This window comes from Bactrocera tryoni, chromosome 2, assembly GCF_016617805.1.
Source record: "Bactrocera tryoni isolate S06 chromosome 2, CSIRO_BtryS06_freeze2, whole genome shotgun sequence".
In the NCBI taxonomy this organism is placed as follows: domain Eukaryota; kingdom Metazoa; phylum Arthropoda; class Insecta; order Diptera; family Tephritidae; genus Bactrocera; species Bactrocera tryoni.
In genome coordinates, this window is record NC_052500.1 from 19,905,295 (window position 1) to 19,922,888 (window position 17,594).

Here is a 17,594-nt window from a genome sequence, read left to right on the forward strand (position 1 = left end):
TATGGGAAAGTTTTTTATTTGAAAAGATATCTTCACGAAATTTGGCATAGATTGTTCTTCAAGGCAACGCCACAGTCGCCGAATATATTGTTCAGATCGGACAACTATAGCATATAATTACATACAATTTACTCATAAAAATCAAGTTCTTGTATGGAAAAGTTTTTTATTTGAAGAGAAATCTTCACGAAATTCGGCAGGCGTTATTATCAAAAGCAACAATATAATCTCCGGGGAAATGATCTAAATCGCACCCCTGTAGAATATAGCTGCCATACAATTTGACTGATAAAAATCCAGTTCTTGTATGGAAAAGTTTTTTGTATGACAAGATATCCTCACGAAATTTGGCCTACATTATGGTCCAAGCTTATGCTATAATATTCAAAAAACTTGTTCAAATTGGAGTACTATATCATACAGTTGCCATACAAACTGTTCGAACCAAATCAGATTTTTGTATGGAATCTTTTCAATTTGTTTATTTTTTTTTGTATTTGTGTAGGGTATTATAGCTGCTTATGATCATATTTTGTAATAAAAATATTTCAATTAACCATTGCTAATTAAAAAAATCCAGTGTTGACAGCCTTTTCCGCCTATAAACCGGTAAATTGCATTTATAAAAGAAAAATTATTTCGATTTCACACTTTTTATTTTATTTTTATTTTTGTTTTTGTTTTGCATGTGCACAAGCATTTGTTGTACATTGAATTATTTAAAAATTGTTTACATAAATTGTGTCGTATATTTGTTTTTTTTGTCTGCTATTTATGAATTCATTGCATTTTTACTTGTCTGCATGCATAGGTTATATATCAGCTATACTATAGTTAACACGCGCCATATAGTACACTGGGTGCCACTTAGTGTTCGACACATTTGAAACTTTTCCAGCGCGCTTGTGTACATTTGTATATGTATGTGTATGTTTTTTCGTTTATGAAAAATTTATGCTACTTTATTGACTATTAAAAAACCGCACTATTTAACGCTATGTAATTCTTATTTGTCGCATTCTGCACTGCTTCGTACCAAATCTTTTGGCTTTATGACCAAATGAAGTCAATCCTTCGCTAAATTTTTGTGACACGCTGTACGCCTTTTTGTGGTACTCCTTTTATTAAAATAAATAAAAAGCATTGGCTTAAAGTTAGTGTTAGCATATACATACATATGTATATGTATTTATATAAGGAGCTGTATATTTACATTGTTAAGTGTGCTTTTATATAGTGTATCAAAAGGATATAACTAACAGTATTGCAAATTATAAAAATTAATTACATATATAAATTAAAATGCTGTCTTTCTCTTGCATTGTATTTCATACAGTACAAACTACCGTTTTTTTTTTTTTTTGTTTTATAGAAAAAGACACTTTTAAGATTCGTTTTGCTTCTATTTAGTATAACGATTTTCCTTAGACTATGAAATTATCTCGAAATCTTCATCCGAGTCGCCATCAGGGTCAACATCGCGGCCATTGCGCGTCAAACTGGTGGTGTGTATGTGATTTACATTTTCAAAGTCTGCGTGAAAAGAAATAAAAAAAACACTTATTATCACGTAAAACGAAAAAAAAATATTTTTTCAGAAGAAAATTTGCAAAAAATGTTAGTATTGATAAATGAAAGTTAGTGTTATAGTAAAATTGCATGTAATTTCAAGGACCTTCAGAATCACAAGAGCTTAGTGTACGATAGCAACGATTCTTATAATTTTCTAGGGCTGCTGCCGCCTCTGCTGCTGCGCATGTAGCACGTGCAGATGTGCCCAAAGATTTCGCGATAGTTGTGCGCGGTGTGTTGCTATTGGTAGCATCACTGGAGGCGGCCGTGGTTGAGGTTGTAGTTGTGTTACAGTTAACCAAACCCACCGTATTTATTGTAGTAAAATTTGACTCAATACCTGCCGATGGGGTCGATACCCATTCCGCCGAACGCGACTTTGTAATCTCGAGCAGCGGTTGTGTGCAGGCAGCCAAAACTTTAGTACGTAGGTTATCCAGTAGAACTTCGAAACTCAGGCGAGATTTGCAAAGAAAGCACTGCAAGCAACAAAATATGATAAATTTCAAAAAAATTTTAATAATAAAATTAAATTTTTTTATTATAGTAGTAATAAAACAAATTCTTCCCAAATCCCTAACATACCATCGCCATTGAAGGGTCCATCTGTTGGAAGCCAATACGTCCAGCATATCGTTGATGAAATGTGGCATCGAAATCAATCTCATCCTGCGTAGTCTTTTGTCCCACCGAGCCCGAGCGCTGTGTGGTATGTGGATCTAGGTACAACACTTCATCGTCCACGTAGCCAACAAAATAGAGCGCTTGATTTGGGCGACCGCCAATCATGCCACAACTGCCAGGCAGTTCGAAACAAATTTTCAATGCTGGCACATAAATTGGATTTATTTCACTGAGACCCAAACGCAGTGGAATGATGAGTAATAAAGGTTTCCAAGTTTCATCATTACTTGGATTTTCAAGGCATAGTGAATCTAGAGGTACAAAAAAATATTAGAATTCTGTAAAATAATGCATGAAGCAAGAAACTCACATATATCGTCAGTCACTATTGTGTTGTCCATAGCCACATGTATAACAATTGAGCACCAGTCGTCGTAGCGCACCAGTTTTCTACAAATCAAAACAAAATTTTAAATTTCGAAAATCTTCAAAAAAAAAAACAAACACTCACTTTAACACCTGCGCCACAGTGTTCGGACCAAACCACTGGCCAACTTTTTTATCTTCCGAATCGCCCATTAAAGCGATCTGATGTATTGAGAAGTAACTTTTGCGTGAATCCTCGAATCTATTGACTATTTTCAAATACGTTGCATCTCGTATCTCTGGTGTCCAAAACCATTCGCGGCCAAGATGCAAATCAATTAAGGCCTGTGCCAAAACCATTTGACCACAACGCAACGTGCAGCCCCAGCCTTTGTCGGTAGTTAATTGTGGCGCGCCAAGTGGCACGAAACCGCGGCGATATGTGCACCATAGACGTGATTGTATGTCTCGGCGTATTAAATCGAGTTCTGCAAAACCGTTGTATTTGGTTAATTAAAGAATTTCACTTTATATGTAATTAAAAAAACCTTGTATAGCATTGTAGCGTTTGCCCAGCACCCAAACGGTGGTGTTTGTTTTTGGTATATCGTCGGGTTCACCGACAGCGCCGGCCACAGCACCCGCCAATACGCCATCTGGACCTAAGTATGCTTCGAATACGCTATCCATTTTGCGTGATACATTAGCATAAATTGCAACTAGACGATCTATTTTTGCGATACTCTGCAAACGCAAGTAGTACGCACTCTCGCTGTTTCGGAACAGTTCGTCGGGATGCCGCCGCAGCCAAATGTACTCTGTCGCTAACACTATTAGGCAACAGATGACGAAAACACTGAATGCGAAAGTGATTAGGTTAATCCACCAGCTGCTGAAACAGCAGAGCTCAATGAAAAAACGTAGAATTTTGGAAATTCTGCAGACGCAATACAAGTAAGCAGATGTAAAACATTAGACGTTTAAAATCTATTTCACTGGCAACTATAGTAACTTTTAGTAATAAATACTTACTGAAAAACCAATAACAATATTGTTGATAAAACCGTTTATAGTGCGTCACCCACTCCGCGTAGTTATGTATGCCCTTGAGCTGTATTTTTTCTACATACAACTGGTTACTGATTTGGCACAGATATTTACTTGCTATAGCAACACACACGTCGTATCATCGGACTTCCTTCCAAACAATCCGTATTTGGGACACCTACACAAAATGCTGAAATCATCGGCAGTGTTTTTCGTACCTGAGTTTTTATCCTTTTTTTCGTTTTTACCTGTACATTACGCGATGGAAATAAAAATTTCAAAACAAAGACGATTTGTTTCCTCTTTGACAGAAACATAAAATTCCATTCACAATAAATGATGACGACAGATTATAAGCCTACTGAGCACGGTGGGACAAATGTTTAAAATTATAAACACATTTGGAGCTACTGATAACGTAGATGATAAATTAAATAATATGCAATTAATATACATGTATAATTTTATAACTCCTTTTGTAAAGTGTAAAACCATATCGATAATAGCGGTATTTAGTTAAATTTAAAAATAAATTTTAAATTAATTAATTCTCTATAAAAGAGTCTATCGTGAATGTAACTGTATTCACAATAGAATATACAAATTATTAGAAAAAAAAATAGTTGTAAGTTTATTTTTTTGGTATTTATGAATTCAAAAATTTATTTAAAGACATTATACGTTGTTATCACCATTTTTCTGTTTTTGATAGAGATCGTATACATCACTATAGTTTACTCAAAATACTTAAAAACAATTAACTTATTTAAAAAAGTTTCGCTAATATAAAACATTATTTTTATTTTTCGCGGTTTTCTATGCATACATACATATATAAATGTACAACAAATTTACAATATTCTTACATTTTTATCTCACTGTAAGGAATGTGCTAAACTTGTTATTCAAGTCTTCGAACACTTCTTCCGCAACTGCAGCCTCATCACTTCCGCTGCGATCTACAATATCCGCATTGGGATCCGCATTCTCCTGCGCAGCTGTAAGCTTACGCGCAGCTTGGCGTTTCTTTTTCAAAGCTTTTTTATTTACGACTGTTGTAGTTGTCGATGTGGAAGGTCGTTTCCAATGCGGCACAAATTCATCACACGATTGCCATAGATAGTTGTAGAAGTCAAACATCATTTGTGAGTCACGAAAAATAAAGTTTTTTATGTAATATGTAATATCAACACGCGTCTTTAACAAATCGTATAAATTGTAAATGAAGACACCACAAAATAGTTGACCCATTTTTGCTTGCTCATAGGGCATATCAAGCAAACCGTTTAGTCCATACAACTGAAAGACAATCGATTGGAGTTCTGAGAAGGCATGCAAAACAATTGTCGAATATGCATCGTATTTCTTTTTAAAAATTTCCTGCATATGAAAATGCTTTAGTAAATTATCCATGACGAGGTAGCAATCGGATTTTGGTATATACTCCATGCGTTCCGGTATAGATAACGCGAGCAGATGGTCCTTAATCGTGCGTGGATTACCTTTAAGCGCTTCAGTATCACGAACAATTTTTTCTTTTTTGACAATTTTGCCAAAACGCTTCTGGAATTCCTTTAGATCACGTTCGGCGGGTATTTTCGAGTCGATTGTACGCAGTACAACCACACATATAATTAAAGCATGAAGATGTATTAGGTCACAATTTTGTGATTTATGCAGCCAATAAACTATAGCAAGGAAATACAATTGTAGGTCTTTTGGGAGTTGTTCAACTTTTCCAAAAAGTTTTTCACTGTCCAAGTGAGGCATTTTATCTTTAAAAACGTTTCGTAAATGTTCAGGTTCAGGTTGCGCAGGTGTAAATTCAAATTTCTTTTCACTTTCAATGGCATAGCGCGTGTAATGTATATTTGTAACTCGCGGTCTTCGACCCATATAAGTAAACTCAATAGGGAGTGGTTCACCGTTCTCGTCAAGCGCGGGTTGCGTTTCCTCACCTTTTGCACTGTTCAATAATGTAAAAATATATCTTAAAATTGGCAGTGCAATTTCATTGCAATCGTTATAGGGAAAATGTTCAATTTGTGGACTGTTTATATATTTTCGAAGATGTACGAGATCCACAAAGTAGCGTGGTAGGTGTGCAGGATATAACTTTTCCAAGAACCAAGTGGGGAATTTTGCTGTCTTATCTTCACATTCATCCTCCTCATCTTCATCTCCTTCTTCGTTTTCGTTTTCATTCTCATCTTCATTATCTTTGTCTTCACCACCTTCTATTGCTTCATCTTTGTCTCCTTCTTCGAGATCAGAATCCTCTTCACTATCACTGTCTTCCCCACTGTCATCTTCCGGACATTCTTCATTACTTTCTGCGACATCGTCTTGTTCTTCTTCGACGCCTTCGACTTCATCAATAACATCATCACTGTCATCCTCCAGTTTCTTTGGCGGGTACCTTACAAATGCGTTATCATAATGTTTTATAAAAAAGTCATAGGAGTGACATTTTTCAATTGAATATCCACTGATTGCTGCATTCATTTGATCCAACAAAGACTTTCTCTGAACCTGTAAACGATTGAAACATTAAATATGTTTTTGAATCAATTTTCGGTTGGAACGAACCTTGCGCAAACGACTTAAAATTTTCGATAGTGCCGATTCCACAGTTTCATCTTTTAGCCACTGTAATATTACTTGTATTCTTTTCTGTTGACGTTGCACTTTTCGACTTCGCCCAACTTTGCCCATTCCTGCGGCGAAGAAGTTTTTGAAACAAGAACGTCCAATGTAATCATTGCCTAGCAGTGCTGCAAAAAGTGGTAACTTCTCTTTACAAATCGATCGTCGCGCTATTAAGTGCTCAATTCGGTATATGCAACAGTCCAAGAATTTGTAAGTTTTTCCCTTTTTCGGCGCGCGTTTTTCGATGTTATTCACCTGAATTTCACTTACTATGCGATTCGCCTTTGTCAATTTCTCCACACGTTTCGCTTCGTTTTTGCGCAGTTTACGCTGGGGCAATGTATCTTCCTTCGACTCTTCTGCTTCATCTAAACGCTTTGTATGCGCTTTTACTGTCAATGTAATTAGTGGTATATATTGCACATTATATATATAGAAATCAGAATCATAGGTAAGCACTGGGCATCCAAGCTTCCGGCTTAGTGTCGCCAACTCGTCATCTGCCTCAAACACACAACGCATCACAGACACTCCACAATCACGTACTGCATCAACAAATACTTCCTTCATGAGTAGTGGAAATATTGTGTTGGAGCCACAAGGATTTATGCGTTTGATTATGGCTATTTTTCCTCTCAACCGTTTACCGACTGTATGCAATTTGCGATATTCATATCCACCATCCATTAAAACATAAGGTTCAATATTACATTCAGCTAGCACTTGAAAGAATTCCACCACAGCACGATAGAAGTCATCATAGTCGCCACCAAAGGCTGAACAATTCCCCGACACGTCTTTGAATAAATTACAGGACAAGCTATCGCCATCGATCACCAGATTGCAATCATGTAATTCGTAAGGCAGCAGATATTGCTCTGCATGACGCGCTATATAACCGGTGAGTCCTCGCACACCCATTGAAAATTTTAATTTATAATCTTATTTGCGAGTATTTATTTGACCTGCTCACAAATTTGCGGTTTGTTTTGATTAGACCATTGGCCATGTGTTTTCCAATGACTACTGTCATTCACAATAAAATGTTTATTTATTAAATAAGCAAAGAGGATACAAAAAGAGAGTGCCACTCGATAAGTAATAAAATTAATAAAAAATTGAAGAAAATTAATAAACAAGTCACAGATTGTTTCTAAATTGGAAAATATTTTTTAATATTTTAACATTTTCATAAAAAATATTTTCCAATCAGCTGTACAGAATGCAAATTGGAATATTTTCCAAGTGGCACATACGAGTACATAGGTACGGAATGAAATTTTTCGTTCGCTAATAAGAAGAAGAGAATTTATATTTGCTTGCGGTGCAAGTGCACGGTGGATGTTTCCTATTTTTCGCAGTGTGTTTTAGAATATAGCAAAGTGTGCACGTATTTTCGTTCCAGCGCTTTATACATTTCATTTCGACGCTTTCTAGTAATACAAAAATTTAATAGTAACGATTTCACATGAATACGAATTGCAAATTGCAATTATTTCGCAATCAGTGAATAATATTGGGTCTGAATAAGCTTAAAATAAGTGAAGAAGTGACGAATACTAGCTATATATACTCGCAGCAGTAAATATAATTTGGAATTATAGAAAAGTGCCTTTTATTTGTGTGTGCGCGGCCATCGTACGATGAATCTTTGCTGGTGGAAGTGGACAACAAAAACACAGTAGCTTATAAAAAGAGTGAATGGTGCAAATAAAATATAAATTACGAATGCGAATTTAAGAAAAGATTTGTGCTTAGTCGCAAATACCATTAATAGTTGTATGAATTTAATTAAACCTGCGCAAACTGTAAACTTTACTCGAGCCCTACTTAAGTAAGTTGCTCTTGTATATTTAATTTTCCAATCGGTTTTACAAATGCCAAGCTTGTGTTAACTGCTTCTACTTTTTGGCCGCATTCGTAGTGTTTTTGGATTACATCTTCGCATTACACTTCTCTGCTGCACGGATTGCTTCATATTTTAGCAATTGGCCTTTTGACTACCGCTGCCGACAGTGCCGTAGTAGCAGCAGTATTTGAAGACGCTGTCTGCTTTGCAGCAAAAAGTTGACGTCAACGTCGCAGCCTTTGTTACCGTGAACGATTTTATGTGTCTTCTCTTGCGACGTTCATTCATATGTGCAGACATAAAATTTGTGTTAAAGCAAAGAAAAGTCAGAAGCATAAAAGTAACATTGAACGAATGTATGATAAAAAATGTGTCTAAAAGAAAACAAAGAAATTTTCTTCTTCTGCTTGGTATTGTTTTTCTTTAATGGGCGCAGCAAGTAAACGCACATAACTACCACCAATATAAACAGCTAGCGGCACTGGAGCAACCGAGACAGCAAACACACCAAAGAGCCAGAAATCGCTTTAAGACAAGTGTGTGTATTGCTTTTGGCCCTCTACTATTATAACATTGGCTTGTGAGTTTGTGTATTTGGTTTTTGTTATTGTTGACTGATTCTTGGCTTCTTACTTCTGTTGGAGCTTCATGCGGTTTCTGTGCATATGAGCAGTGCAGTGTGGCGCCGAAGCATTGACCGCACTCGGTACATTCACATACATACTATATGCATTTATATCAATCAGTATACTGGACTCTACACACATTTAAAGAAGTAAAATTTACAAAGAATTGCAATAAAGTAAGAAAGCATTGAATAAGAAAACCGTAACATAACGTGCAGAAAAATTGTGAAAACGATAAAATATACAAGTTCGTCTATTTTTGCAAAAATCCGAAATGAAAATCGTGAAATTTTGTTTGTGTGTATATGAAAATTCTTAGTATAAAGTGAAAAAGAAAAGTGAGCGCAGAAAATATCACCTCATCGCATCCGTCAAACGATTGCAACAATAACAAAAGTAACAGCATAAACGGGAGCAACAATTAATATACATACGTTGAAAAATTTGCTCCAAAGAAACCAAAAATACAAAAAAAAAAAGAAATAAAATAAAACACGTACTCGCGAACTGTTCATATTCGCTCATTTGATTCGTGTTTTTCGCAGTGCTATCCATCGTCGTCGTCGTCGTGGTCGTGGTTATCGTCGCTGCGGTTATTTTGCCGATTTCGTTGTTATTGTGGTCACAATTTGAACAGATTTTCTTGTGGAAAGTGTTATTTTGGCGTATTTTGGCAATTGCGCTCCAAACGACAAGTGTGTTTCGATTCGACGCCACGAGCGACATCGCCTCGAATATTGCCAACGCAAGCGCCGGTCAGGCAAACAAGCAAATCCAAAAAAGCATTATAATACGTGCAATCTTCTTCCGATATTTGCATTTGCACGCAATTCGCCCCCCTAAAACCCTTTCTATCGAAAAAAAGCTGTATTAATACATTCTATACTATTCGTCGCGTTTTCGCGCTGTTCCCTATCACAAGTTTCGCGCATTTGACATTTGCCGATTTGACGCATCGCCACATTCCTGCGGTCACACAGTGTTTGTTGGTTGAGTAGCGCTCGTGCAGTTCCAGTGCAAAGTGCTAAGCGAACAGGCATTCAGGTGTTGAAAGGATTTTTTTCAACAGTTGTGTCAGTTGGATGCCGGTGGCCTAATTGGATAACGTGTTATTTAGACATATTGCCTCGTTTTCGGATAAAAACACACACATTGAGTTTCAACATAAAAAAACAGTGAACTTTTGCAGTGGCACCGGAATTTGTGGATTATTGACAAATGATTCGAAAGCATTAAAGGTTAGTTGTTTTAATTTTTACTTCTTACTTAGTAACACAAAAAAGAAAAATTATGTGAAAACATATGACAATAAGTTCAAAATACCGAGTGAGCCTTTTTTTTACATTTATTTTATTTCGTATAGTAAATTAAAATAATAAATAAGTCAAAGATTTTCTGCCCATCTTTTGCTTGACAAGAAATAAGTTAAATTTTTAGTGAAACAAAGTTTAATAGTGCATATTTATTGAAAAATAGTTAAAATCAAATTTTTTTCATTATCTGCGATTATACATTTGAAATCTGGCTCTTTCCAATTACTTCTGTTCCCACGCTCATTGTCAATTCAGGTAAAAGTCCTCATTATTCACGAATCTTCCAAAACGAGTTTACAGACATTTTCATATGCATTTTGTGTGTGCGAAAAAATTTTCCGCAATTAATTTCTTAGAACTTTACTGTATTAAAGGCCGCACACAGTTTACGTGCATTTACTGTTCGCAATGATTGAATGACACAGTAGGTGGCGAGACAGCAGTACGTGTTTACTTGAAAAATGCTGCAAATCTTTGTATTTCTTGAGCATAAATGTACAAATTAACCACCCGCAAATCCTAATCAGCCAACAATTTTCATAATTTTCAATTGAAGAAATGACTTGGCACAAAATACCAGAAAAATGAGCATGCCATTTGTATTAAATGGGCGGAAAATTACTACAATTTTCACAGCGTACGAAAAGAAAATATGGAAGGCCAATTTTCGGGAAGTCTAGTAATATAAAAATGTGGTGTACATATGAATTAGGTGATCATCGTAAAAAAAGTGAAAATACGCATTTTTTTCTGATTCAAGAAAATAAAAAACATCAATTTTGTACATATGTATTTAGAGAAATTCGGGAAAAGTGATAACCGGGACTATGTAATTTTTTTTTTTAACCTCAAATAGTAAATGTTTTTAAAATTGATTCCTCTAAGTTATCAACACTCTAAAGAATGTTCATAAATATTTAACTTGACTATGAAAGTGCAGTTTTAAAATATTCAATTGAAAACCTTTGAAATCAATGAAATTGAGTTTCCATTGTACATGCCTTCAATCTCCAGACCAGTATAGCATACATCCGTTATATAAACTGATCGATCTAAGTCAAAGCTTTGTATGGAACACTTTTTTATATGACACTAAATCTTCACGAAATTTGACAGAGTCTACGGTACCATCTCCAAACATATTGCTCGAATCCGACTGCTATAGCATGCAATAATATAATATATTCATTGAATGCAATATAATCAAACCGATCAATTTAGATTTTGATTTCTATCGGACAGAATTCTGCCGCTACAACAACACCAATCAAAATCAAGATAAATCTCTTTTTTACCCTCTTATGCTGTGAGAATCGCACCTGTGAAGGGTATTATATCTTCTTTGCAGCCGAAGTTAATGTTTTTTCTGGTTAGAAATGCATTATGCATTAAGAGCATATAATATAGATAAATAAAAAGACCATTCCCGTGGCAGTTGGGTCTAGGTAACCGGAATGGAACTGTAATATTAACCATTCAACTCGACATTATTCCTTGAAATTACTTCGGGAATGTTTTCTGTCGCTAAAACAACAACAACATAAATAAATAAATAATTAAAAAAAAGCATCAATCAAAAATTTATTTCGAAAATGTATGATGATTTTTTTTATAGGTTTTCTGTCGATTTAAATATGTTTTTATGTTGATACCGCTTTATTTTTTAATTGGTATTATCAGGTTCAATTATCTGAATTGCACAGCTGAATTGCTAACGGTTAAGAACTGTTTAGTTTTATGCCCATCTTATTCTTATAGGAAAAATCTGAAAAATTGAAATGCACTTATCTCTTACCTTTCTATTTATCTAATGTCTCCATCTTCATATGTACCACTAAACTTAATGTATTTTGCACAATTTTCCAATTCACTCTTGAGACTAGCGATTTGCGCTCCACTTGCCAAGTTATGCCTGACACTTTGTTCAAACAATAACGCCAGCTGAGCGCAGTGCCCACTGCTGCAGCGAATTGAGGACGAAAGTTCACTGGAATTGTGGTGTCTTGTCGTATTTTTTTGGTGTCTTTGCCCAAATAATTGACGATTCCACACTTTTTATTATTTTTACTATTTTATTGCAGTAGTTACTATGCAAATGCGAATTGTGTGTGCCTTGACGGCATTTATTTTTGTACAATACTGGCTAATAAATAATATTTTATTATTTCACACATTGCACAACTTTTTACTTTTTTAATGTGTTTCCTTGTTTTAATCGATTTAGTTTGGGAAATTCTTGATTTACACACGTTTGTATTTTTGTATACTTTCCGCAAAGGTCTATGGTATTTTCAATGCTTTTTCGCTTACGTCAATCTAATCTAATTTTTTGTGGTTACTTTTTATGCCTTGAAGTGCAATTTTATTTCGCATTTTTATTAAACCACGTGTATCTGTAGATTATAAATGTTTTGTTTAGCTTTTAGTATTTTTATCTTTGCAAATTCCTCACGGATGAAGTTCATTGTTAAATATCATAAAGAGTACTAATTATTATTATTTTTTTTGTTTGTTTGTCTGCGTTTGTAATGTTAGAGTATTTTTTATATGCCTATTAACACTTATTCTTCTGTTTGGGAAGATGGAAATAATTAAGATTGGTCACTGAATTCATTATTTTTAAGTTAGAATGCCAACAACAACAACAAACAAATTGGAAAGTAATATCGAAATTGGTTTTTATAGGAAAATAAATATTCAAAAACTTAATTTGCGTATTTCTTTTTTGGAATTTTTAAAATTATTTACCTGTTAGCAACAAAAAAATATATTTCTTGTTTTGTTTGTGAGAGGGGCTATACCAGTGTGACGCATGAAAAATTAGCCGATTTTCGTGAATTTTTTTAAAAGAAAGTACTGGATTGAATGTTTCGACATTCTATGGACGTAATAAAGTATATTTTTAGCTATATTAAATTTTTTTTTTTTTTACAAAAATATTGAAAAATAACGGAGTTTTGTGCTGTCTGCGGAAGTGCCGAAAAAAAAGTGCCTCAACGGCTGGCATGATTGCGGTCGATTGAGGAGCTGAAACAAAGAAATCCAAAATGTTTATTAAACTTAAATATATTTTCTATACAATGAACTACGATCTTTGAAATATATCAAAAATTAAGAAAATGGCGTAGTTTTGAAAAAAAAAATCGTTTTTTTACGAAAAGAATTGTCGTTTTTTTTAATGCCAAATTGACAATTTTCAACCAATCAAAAAGATCGTAGTCTATTCTATAGCAAATGTATTCAACTATATCCAGTTTTAATTTGAAGTCGATCGGTCAATTTCTCGTTGAGTTATAATGTCAGCAATTTTGAAAAATGTCGTTTCGAGAAAAACGCGTTTAAAGTTTCACTTATACATGTTTGCACTTCTGAGCGGTCGCTATTTAGAACGCTGGCATTCAAAAACCGTTTAAGATACGACCTCGCCGATTTCACAGAATATTTTTGAATATATGTATAAGCTATCGAAAAAGCAAAAAAAAAACAAATTTTTTTTTGAGAGTGTCACACTGGTATAGCCCCTTAAGTAATTTAATCTCCGAGTAAATTGTTCAGTTTGCAGTAATGTATCATATAGCTGCCAAAGAAACAGACCACTCAAAATCAAGTTCTTGTTTGGAAACCGTTTTTTGACAAGATAGCCTCACAAAATTTGGTATGGATTATTGCCTAAGAAAAGTCTACAATCTCTGAACTTATTGTTCGAGTCGGACGACCACAACATATTGCTGCCATACAAACCGGCCGATCCACATTTAGTTAATGTGTGGAAAACTTTTTAAATGGCAATATATCTTCACTAAATTCGACGTAGATTATTGTTTCAAGCAAAGCCATAATCTCAGAAAAAATTATTCAGATCGGATCACTATAGCATATAGCTGTCATACAAACTGACCGATCTAAACGAAGTTTGTGTGATGCAAAACTTTTTTATTTGACATATTCTTCAAGTCAACGCTACAATTTCGAAAAAAAATATTCAGATCGGGCCACTATAACATATAGCTGTCATACAAGTTGACCCTTAAAAATCAATATGCATTTCTTATTATAACCTTTTATGCTATCAAAACATACTTCTGAAGCGTATATAGCTTCGATGTGGCTCTTGTTAACGTTTTTCTTATTTTGATATATCTTTCAATATAAACTCCGATTTCACATTTGCCACCAACTCACAAAATGCCTGATTATTTACAAATTCTCTCATTTGCTGCATACATTTTATCATAATAATTTGTGCAGTTGAACAATTCTTTGGAATTCCACTTTACATTACAACAACAACAAGGCAAGCAACATGTGCGTACAAACACACCTGCATTATGTTTGTTGTTGCACTAACGACAGCTGTAAATCCAAAAGCATACACACACGTAGCTGGATGGACAAACGCAGCAATCAGATCACCAGCCACACCAACAACAACAACAGCATGTGCACCACCAGCCTCACAAAAATAACAACAACAACAGCATGTGTACCACCAGCCAAGAGTACAAGCCCGGTGGCTGCGACGGCGACTGCATATTTGTGCTGCTGAGCATTACAGCGCTGCAGACGGTAATAATCACAGTAGAAATGTCGGTGTAAAAACTAAGTTAAATGCTAACAATCTGGCCGCCGCAACTGCCCCGCAGCATCAACAGCCAGTGGCAATGCCCAGTGCTTGTGCACTATTTAACCGGAGTCTGTGCTGTGAGTGTGTGTGTGTGTGTATATTGACAAGTACAGAATAAGTGCTGAAGGTATCGCTGGCGTTGGCAAACACGTTTCGGGACACCATACCAATATGTGCATACAAATGTGTGGCAGCAACAAAAGCAACAACAAAAAACATAAGTACTACTTGTCCAAAAATGTGTGTGTATTCATCTGTATATACGTATGTGTGTGTTGGTGGCCGCCAATGCACAGATGCTACAGCCAGAGCAGACGTCTGCTGACGTCTCTTGGCATTCATTCATCCCTAGATCATGTACACGTTCAAATTATTTGCCCTGTGTCCATTCTTGGTTTGTTGCTTTGCTCGTAAGATCAGCACGGGTTTTTTATGCTTTTGAATATTTCTTTCTCATGACTTGTTGTTGTTGTTGTGTTTTTATTACTTTTTTCTCATTAACATGAGCAGCAGCTGAGCCCAAAAATATGTGTGCCGGGCTTATACACAAACGTATCGTCGGTATGTTTATACATAAAGTGATCTTGAAGTCTCAAGAATTCCATACTGCTGTGCCCTAGCAGTAAAAAAAAAAATACAAATAAAAATTTTTTCCCACTTCTTCGGTCGCTTATGAAAATCCAAACTGACAGATGACAGTTTTTGTTATTGCTTTTATTTTTTAAATTTTATTTTTATAGTTTTTTCTCAGGTTTTATGCAGTTGCATGCTTTCTGCCGCTCTAATCGCCCCCTTCCCATACCTGGAGTTTGCTTTTCTCATTTACGTGTACGCTCTATGCTTCGCTCTCTTCACATTTTTTTCTCGCAGTCACTCCTGTTCCCCCGCATAACGCGGTTTTTCTTCCGTTTTCTCAGACGTTGATCTGCTTGAGATCGCTGATCCCTGCATTGTGCACACAACGGCAGTTGTTCGCCGCTGTCATCTGATATTTTGGGGAACTATGCATTCACTTATGTATGTCTTCCGAAGTACTTAGCAACGTGCGTACCTCGATATGTGACGATAAAAGTATATTTTTTATTATTATTAGGGCGCACGCGTACCTAAGTATGCACATATGTATGTATGTATGTATATTTGTGCGTTCTTTAGAATAGAAAAAGGAAGCCTTCTTATTTGCTGCTTCATATTTCCTCATGCGCTTCCTTCCAGCTACAGCTCTTCCTTTAGGCGAAGAATTTTATTATTATTCTTTTTTTAGCAGCTTCTGTAGTGTTTCATTGAGTTGCCATATTGATCAGCGATCATATCTTGTTTCCGTGTGTTGCTCTGCTAAGGGTGTTTTGTGTATTCTTTTTGCTTTTGAATATTTAGTTTTGAAATTTCTTGTTGAATTTCTCATACTCAATTCAATTTTGAATTATTTGTATTTGTCTCTAAGTCTTCAGTGATTTTTAGGTTATAATTTAGGCGTTTTGATTTCAGATATTTAAAGAAAATTTAAAAAATCCAGGCATCGCAATATTATCTTAAGCGGTTTCATTGGTTTCTTCGGAAAAAAATTAGCCTTTTTTCAATAATTTTTTCTCATTTAAAAAATTAAATACCTATTTTATTAGAATTTTTTATTGTTAGAAATATACACTATTAACGCAAAATTTTTGGAGTTTTGGAAAAAAATATTTTAAACTCAGCTATTGCGACACCATTTTCGGTGACCTTTCGGAAAAAATATGCGGCGCTTTGGCAGGTTAATCCTTATAGGATCATCTAAAGTGAAAAAATACGTGTTTTAGTTAAAACCTTAACTTAGAACTTGGACCTTACAAAAAAAAAATGAAAACTTAAGTGATAATTTCGCGACCTTTTTTTCAAATAGTTGTAATCGAACAAAAATCCTTCGTCCAAGTCTTTAAGAATTATATCTCAAAGACCTGAGTAAAATTTCAAGAAGATCGGTTGAGTAGTTCTCGAGAAATCTTGTCTACCGACTTCAAAAAACTGTTTCGAGAAAAACGCGTTTAAAGACGCAATTAGCCTAGTTTGCCTAGAGCGCACAAGTTCTCAAGGCTGTTTATCCGAAACTATTACACGGATCAACTTGAAAATTTGGCACCATATTCTAGAGGTGTTGCTAAATTTAAAACGGCAATAAAAGAAATCGATTTTTTGTAACCCCATATTACAAGTTCGTCTCGTTCGTCGAATGTTCGTTCGTTTGCGCTACACCGTCACCGTGAAATACCTTTTATTCTATCACACAATATGAATTCGTCCAAAGTACATATTTTTCCACCGAATTCCGAATTTTCAGTCTAAAAAATAAAAATGGTGTTCTGTAGATTTCATTCATACCCCTTTTTTATTCATTACTTATATACTTAAATACTATATATAGTATATAGGTGATAATGATATATCCGTTATACAAGTATTGCGCAATATAATTTTAATAGAATCAGTAATTTGGTTACAAAAAGCCTCTGCAAACTGGTCATTACAATTCCATATCTTTCGTTTATCAAGTATTTCAATTCACACCTTGCCCACAAGCAACAACAAACTGTGATTTTGTTGAAAGCAATGATTTGGCATAACATGTTCTGCTGTCATCGAGACGGATGTTTTTTCCCATGCATTTCTGCCTGCAGTGATCACTTTGAGTCATAGCTGCCTAACAAGAGTGAGTGAATTATCTCCATCGTTCTTGGCTGGCTAAACTGACGATTACATACACTGATCGATGCAGATTTTTGTAAAAAGCGGATACTAAGCAATTTTATTACATGTTGTGCGTGAAAAAAAAAAATAAGTTTACCACGAAGTTTTTGTTTTGTGTTTGACGAGCGGAGTCGTTTTAGGTATGTCCTTTGTTTATGTGAAGAAGTCTCTAAGTTTGTGAGATATCGGTCTGAAATTTT

General features: G+C 35.1%; 3 protein-coding genes across 4 annotated transcripts in view; 1 reads left to right on the forward strand and 2 right to left on the reverse strand.

Annotated features, from left to right (window-relative positions):
* Positions 1-1,148: 1,148 nt before the first annotated feature.
* On the reverse strand, positions 1,149-3,493 carry LOC120768906 (cysteine protease ATG4B). 2 transcript variants are annotated; one of them, XM_040095669.1, is made up of 6 exons: positions 3,111-3,493; positions 2,708-3,050; positions 2,567-2,646; positions 2,158-2,507; positions 1,676-2,051; positions 1,149-1,533 (listed from the first exon to the last, which is right to left on the reverse strand). In XM_040095669.1, the coding sequence occupies exons 1-6, from the start codon at positions 3,250-3,252 to the stop codon at positions 1,430-1,432; spliced, it is 1,395 nt and encodes a 464-aa protein (XP_039951603.1). In that variant the 5' UTR covers positions 3,253-3,493; the 3' UTR covers positions 1,149-1,429. The 2 variants fall into 2 exon arrangements, with proteins under 2 accessions (XP_039951603.1, XP_039951602.1); XM_040095668.1 differs by having other exon boundaries at positions 1,913-2,051; positions 3,111-3,347.
* A 905-nt stretch (positions 3,494-4,398) lies between these two features.
* LOC120769019 (protein asteroid) lies at positions 4,399-7,246 on the reverse strand. The gene is made up of 2 exons (XM_040095861.1): positions 6,199-7,246; positions 4,399-6,141 (listed from the first exon to the last, which is right to left on the reverse strand). The coding sequence occupies exons 1-2, from the start codon at positions 7,177-7,179 to the stop codon at positions 4,480-4,482; spliced, it is 2,643 nt and encodes an 880-aa protein (XP_039951795.1). The 5' UTR covers positions 7,180-7,246; the 3' UTR covers positions 4,399-4,479.
* A 405-nt stretch (positions 7,247-7,651) lies between these two features.
* Positions 7,652-17,594, forward strand: part of LOC120767961 (protein Star) — a 91,703-nt gene continuing 81,760 nt past the window's right edge. The window contains exon 1 of the mRNA XM_040094352.1: positions 7,652-9,971. The gene's annotated coding sequence lies outside the window, so the exon portion shown is untranslated. The remainder of the gene's footprint in view (positions 9,972-17,594) is intronic.

Bases quoted from the DNA above. Each gene is read 5' to 3' on its own strand.
- LOC120769019 (XM_040095861.1), bottom strand. From the start codon at position 7,179: ATGGGTGTGCGAGGACTCACCGGTTATATAGCGCGTCATGCAGAGCAA. The intron at 6,142-6,198 runs GTTCGTTCCAAC...AATCGTTTACAG, and splicing joins TTTTAAGTCGTTTGCGCAAG to GTTCAGAGAAAGTCTTTGTT.
- LOC120768906 (XM_040095669.1), bottom strand. From the start codon at position 3,252: ATGGATAGCGTATTCGAAGCATACTTAGGTCCAGATGGCGTATTGGCG. The intron at 3,051-3,110 runs GTTTTTTTAATT...ACGGTTTTGCAG, and splicing joins ACGCTACAATGCTATACAAG to AACTCGATTTAATACGCCGA. The intron at 2,508-2,566 runs GTGAGTTTCTTG...TTGTACCTCTAG, and splicing joins AATAGTGACTGACGATATAT to ATTCACTATGCCTTGAAAAT.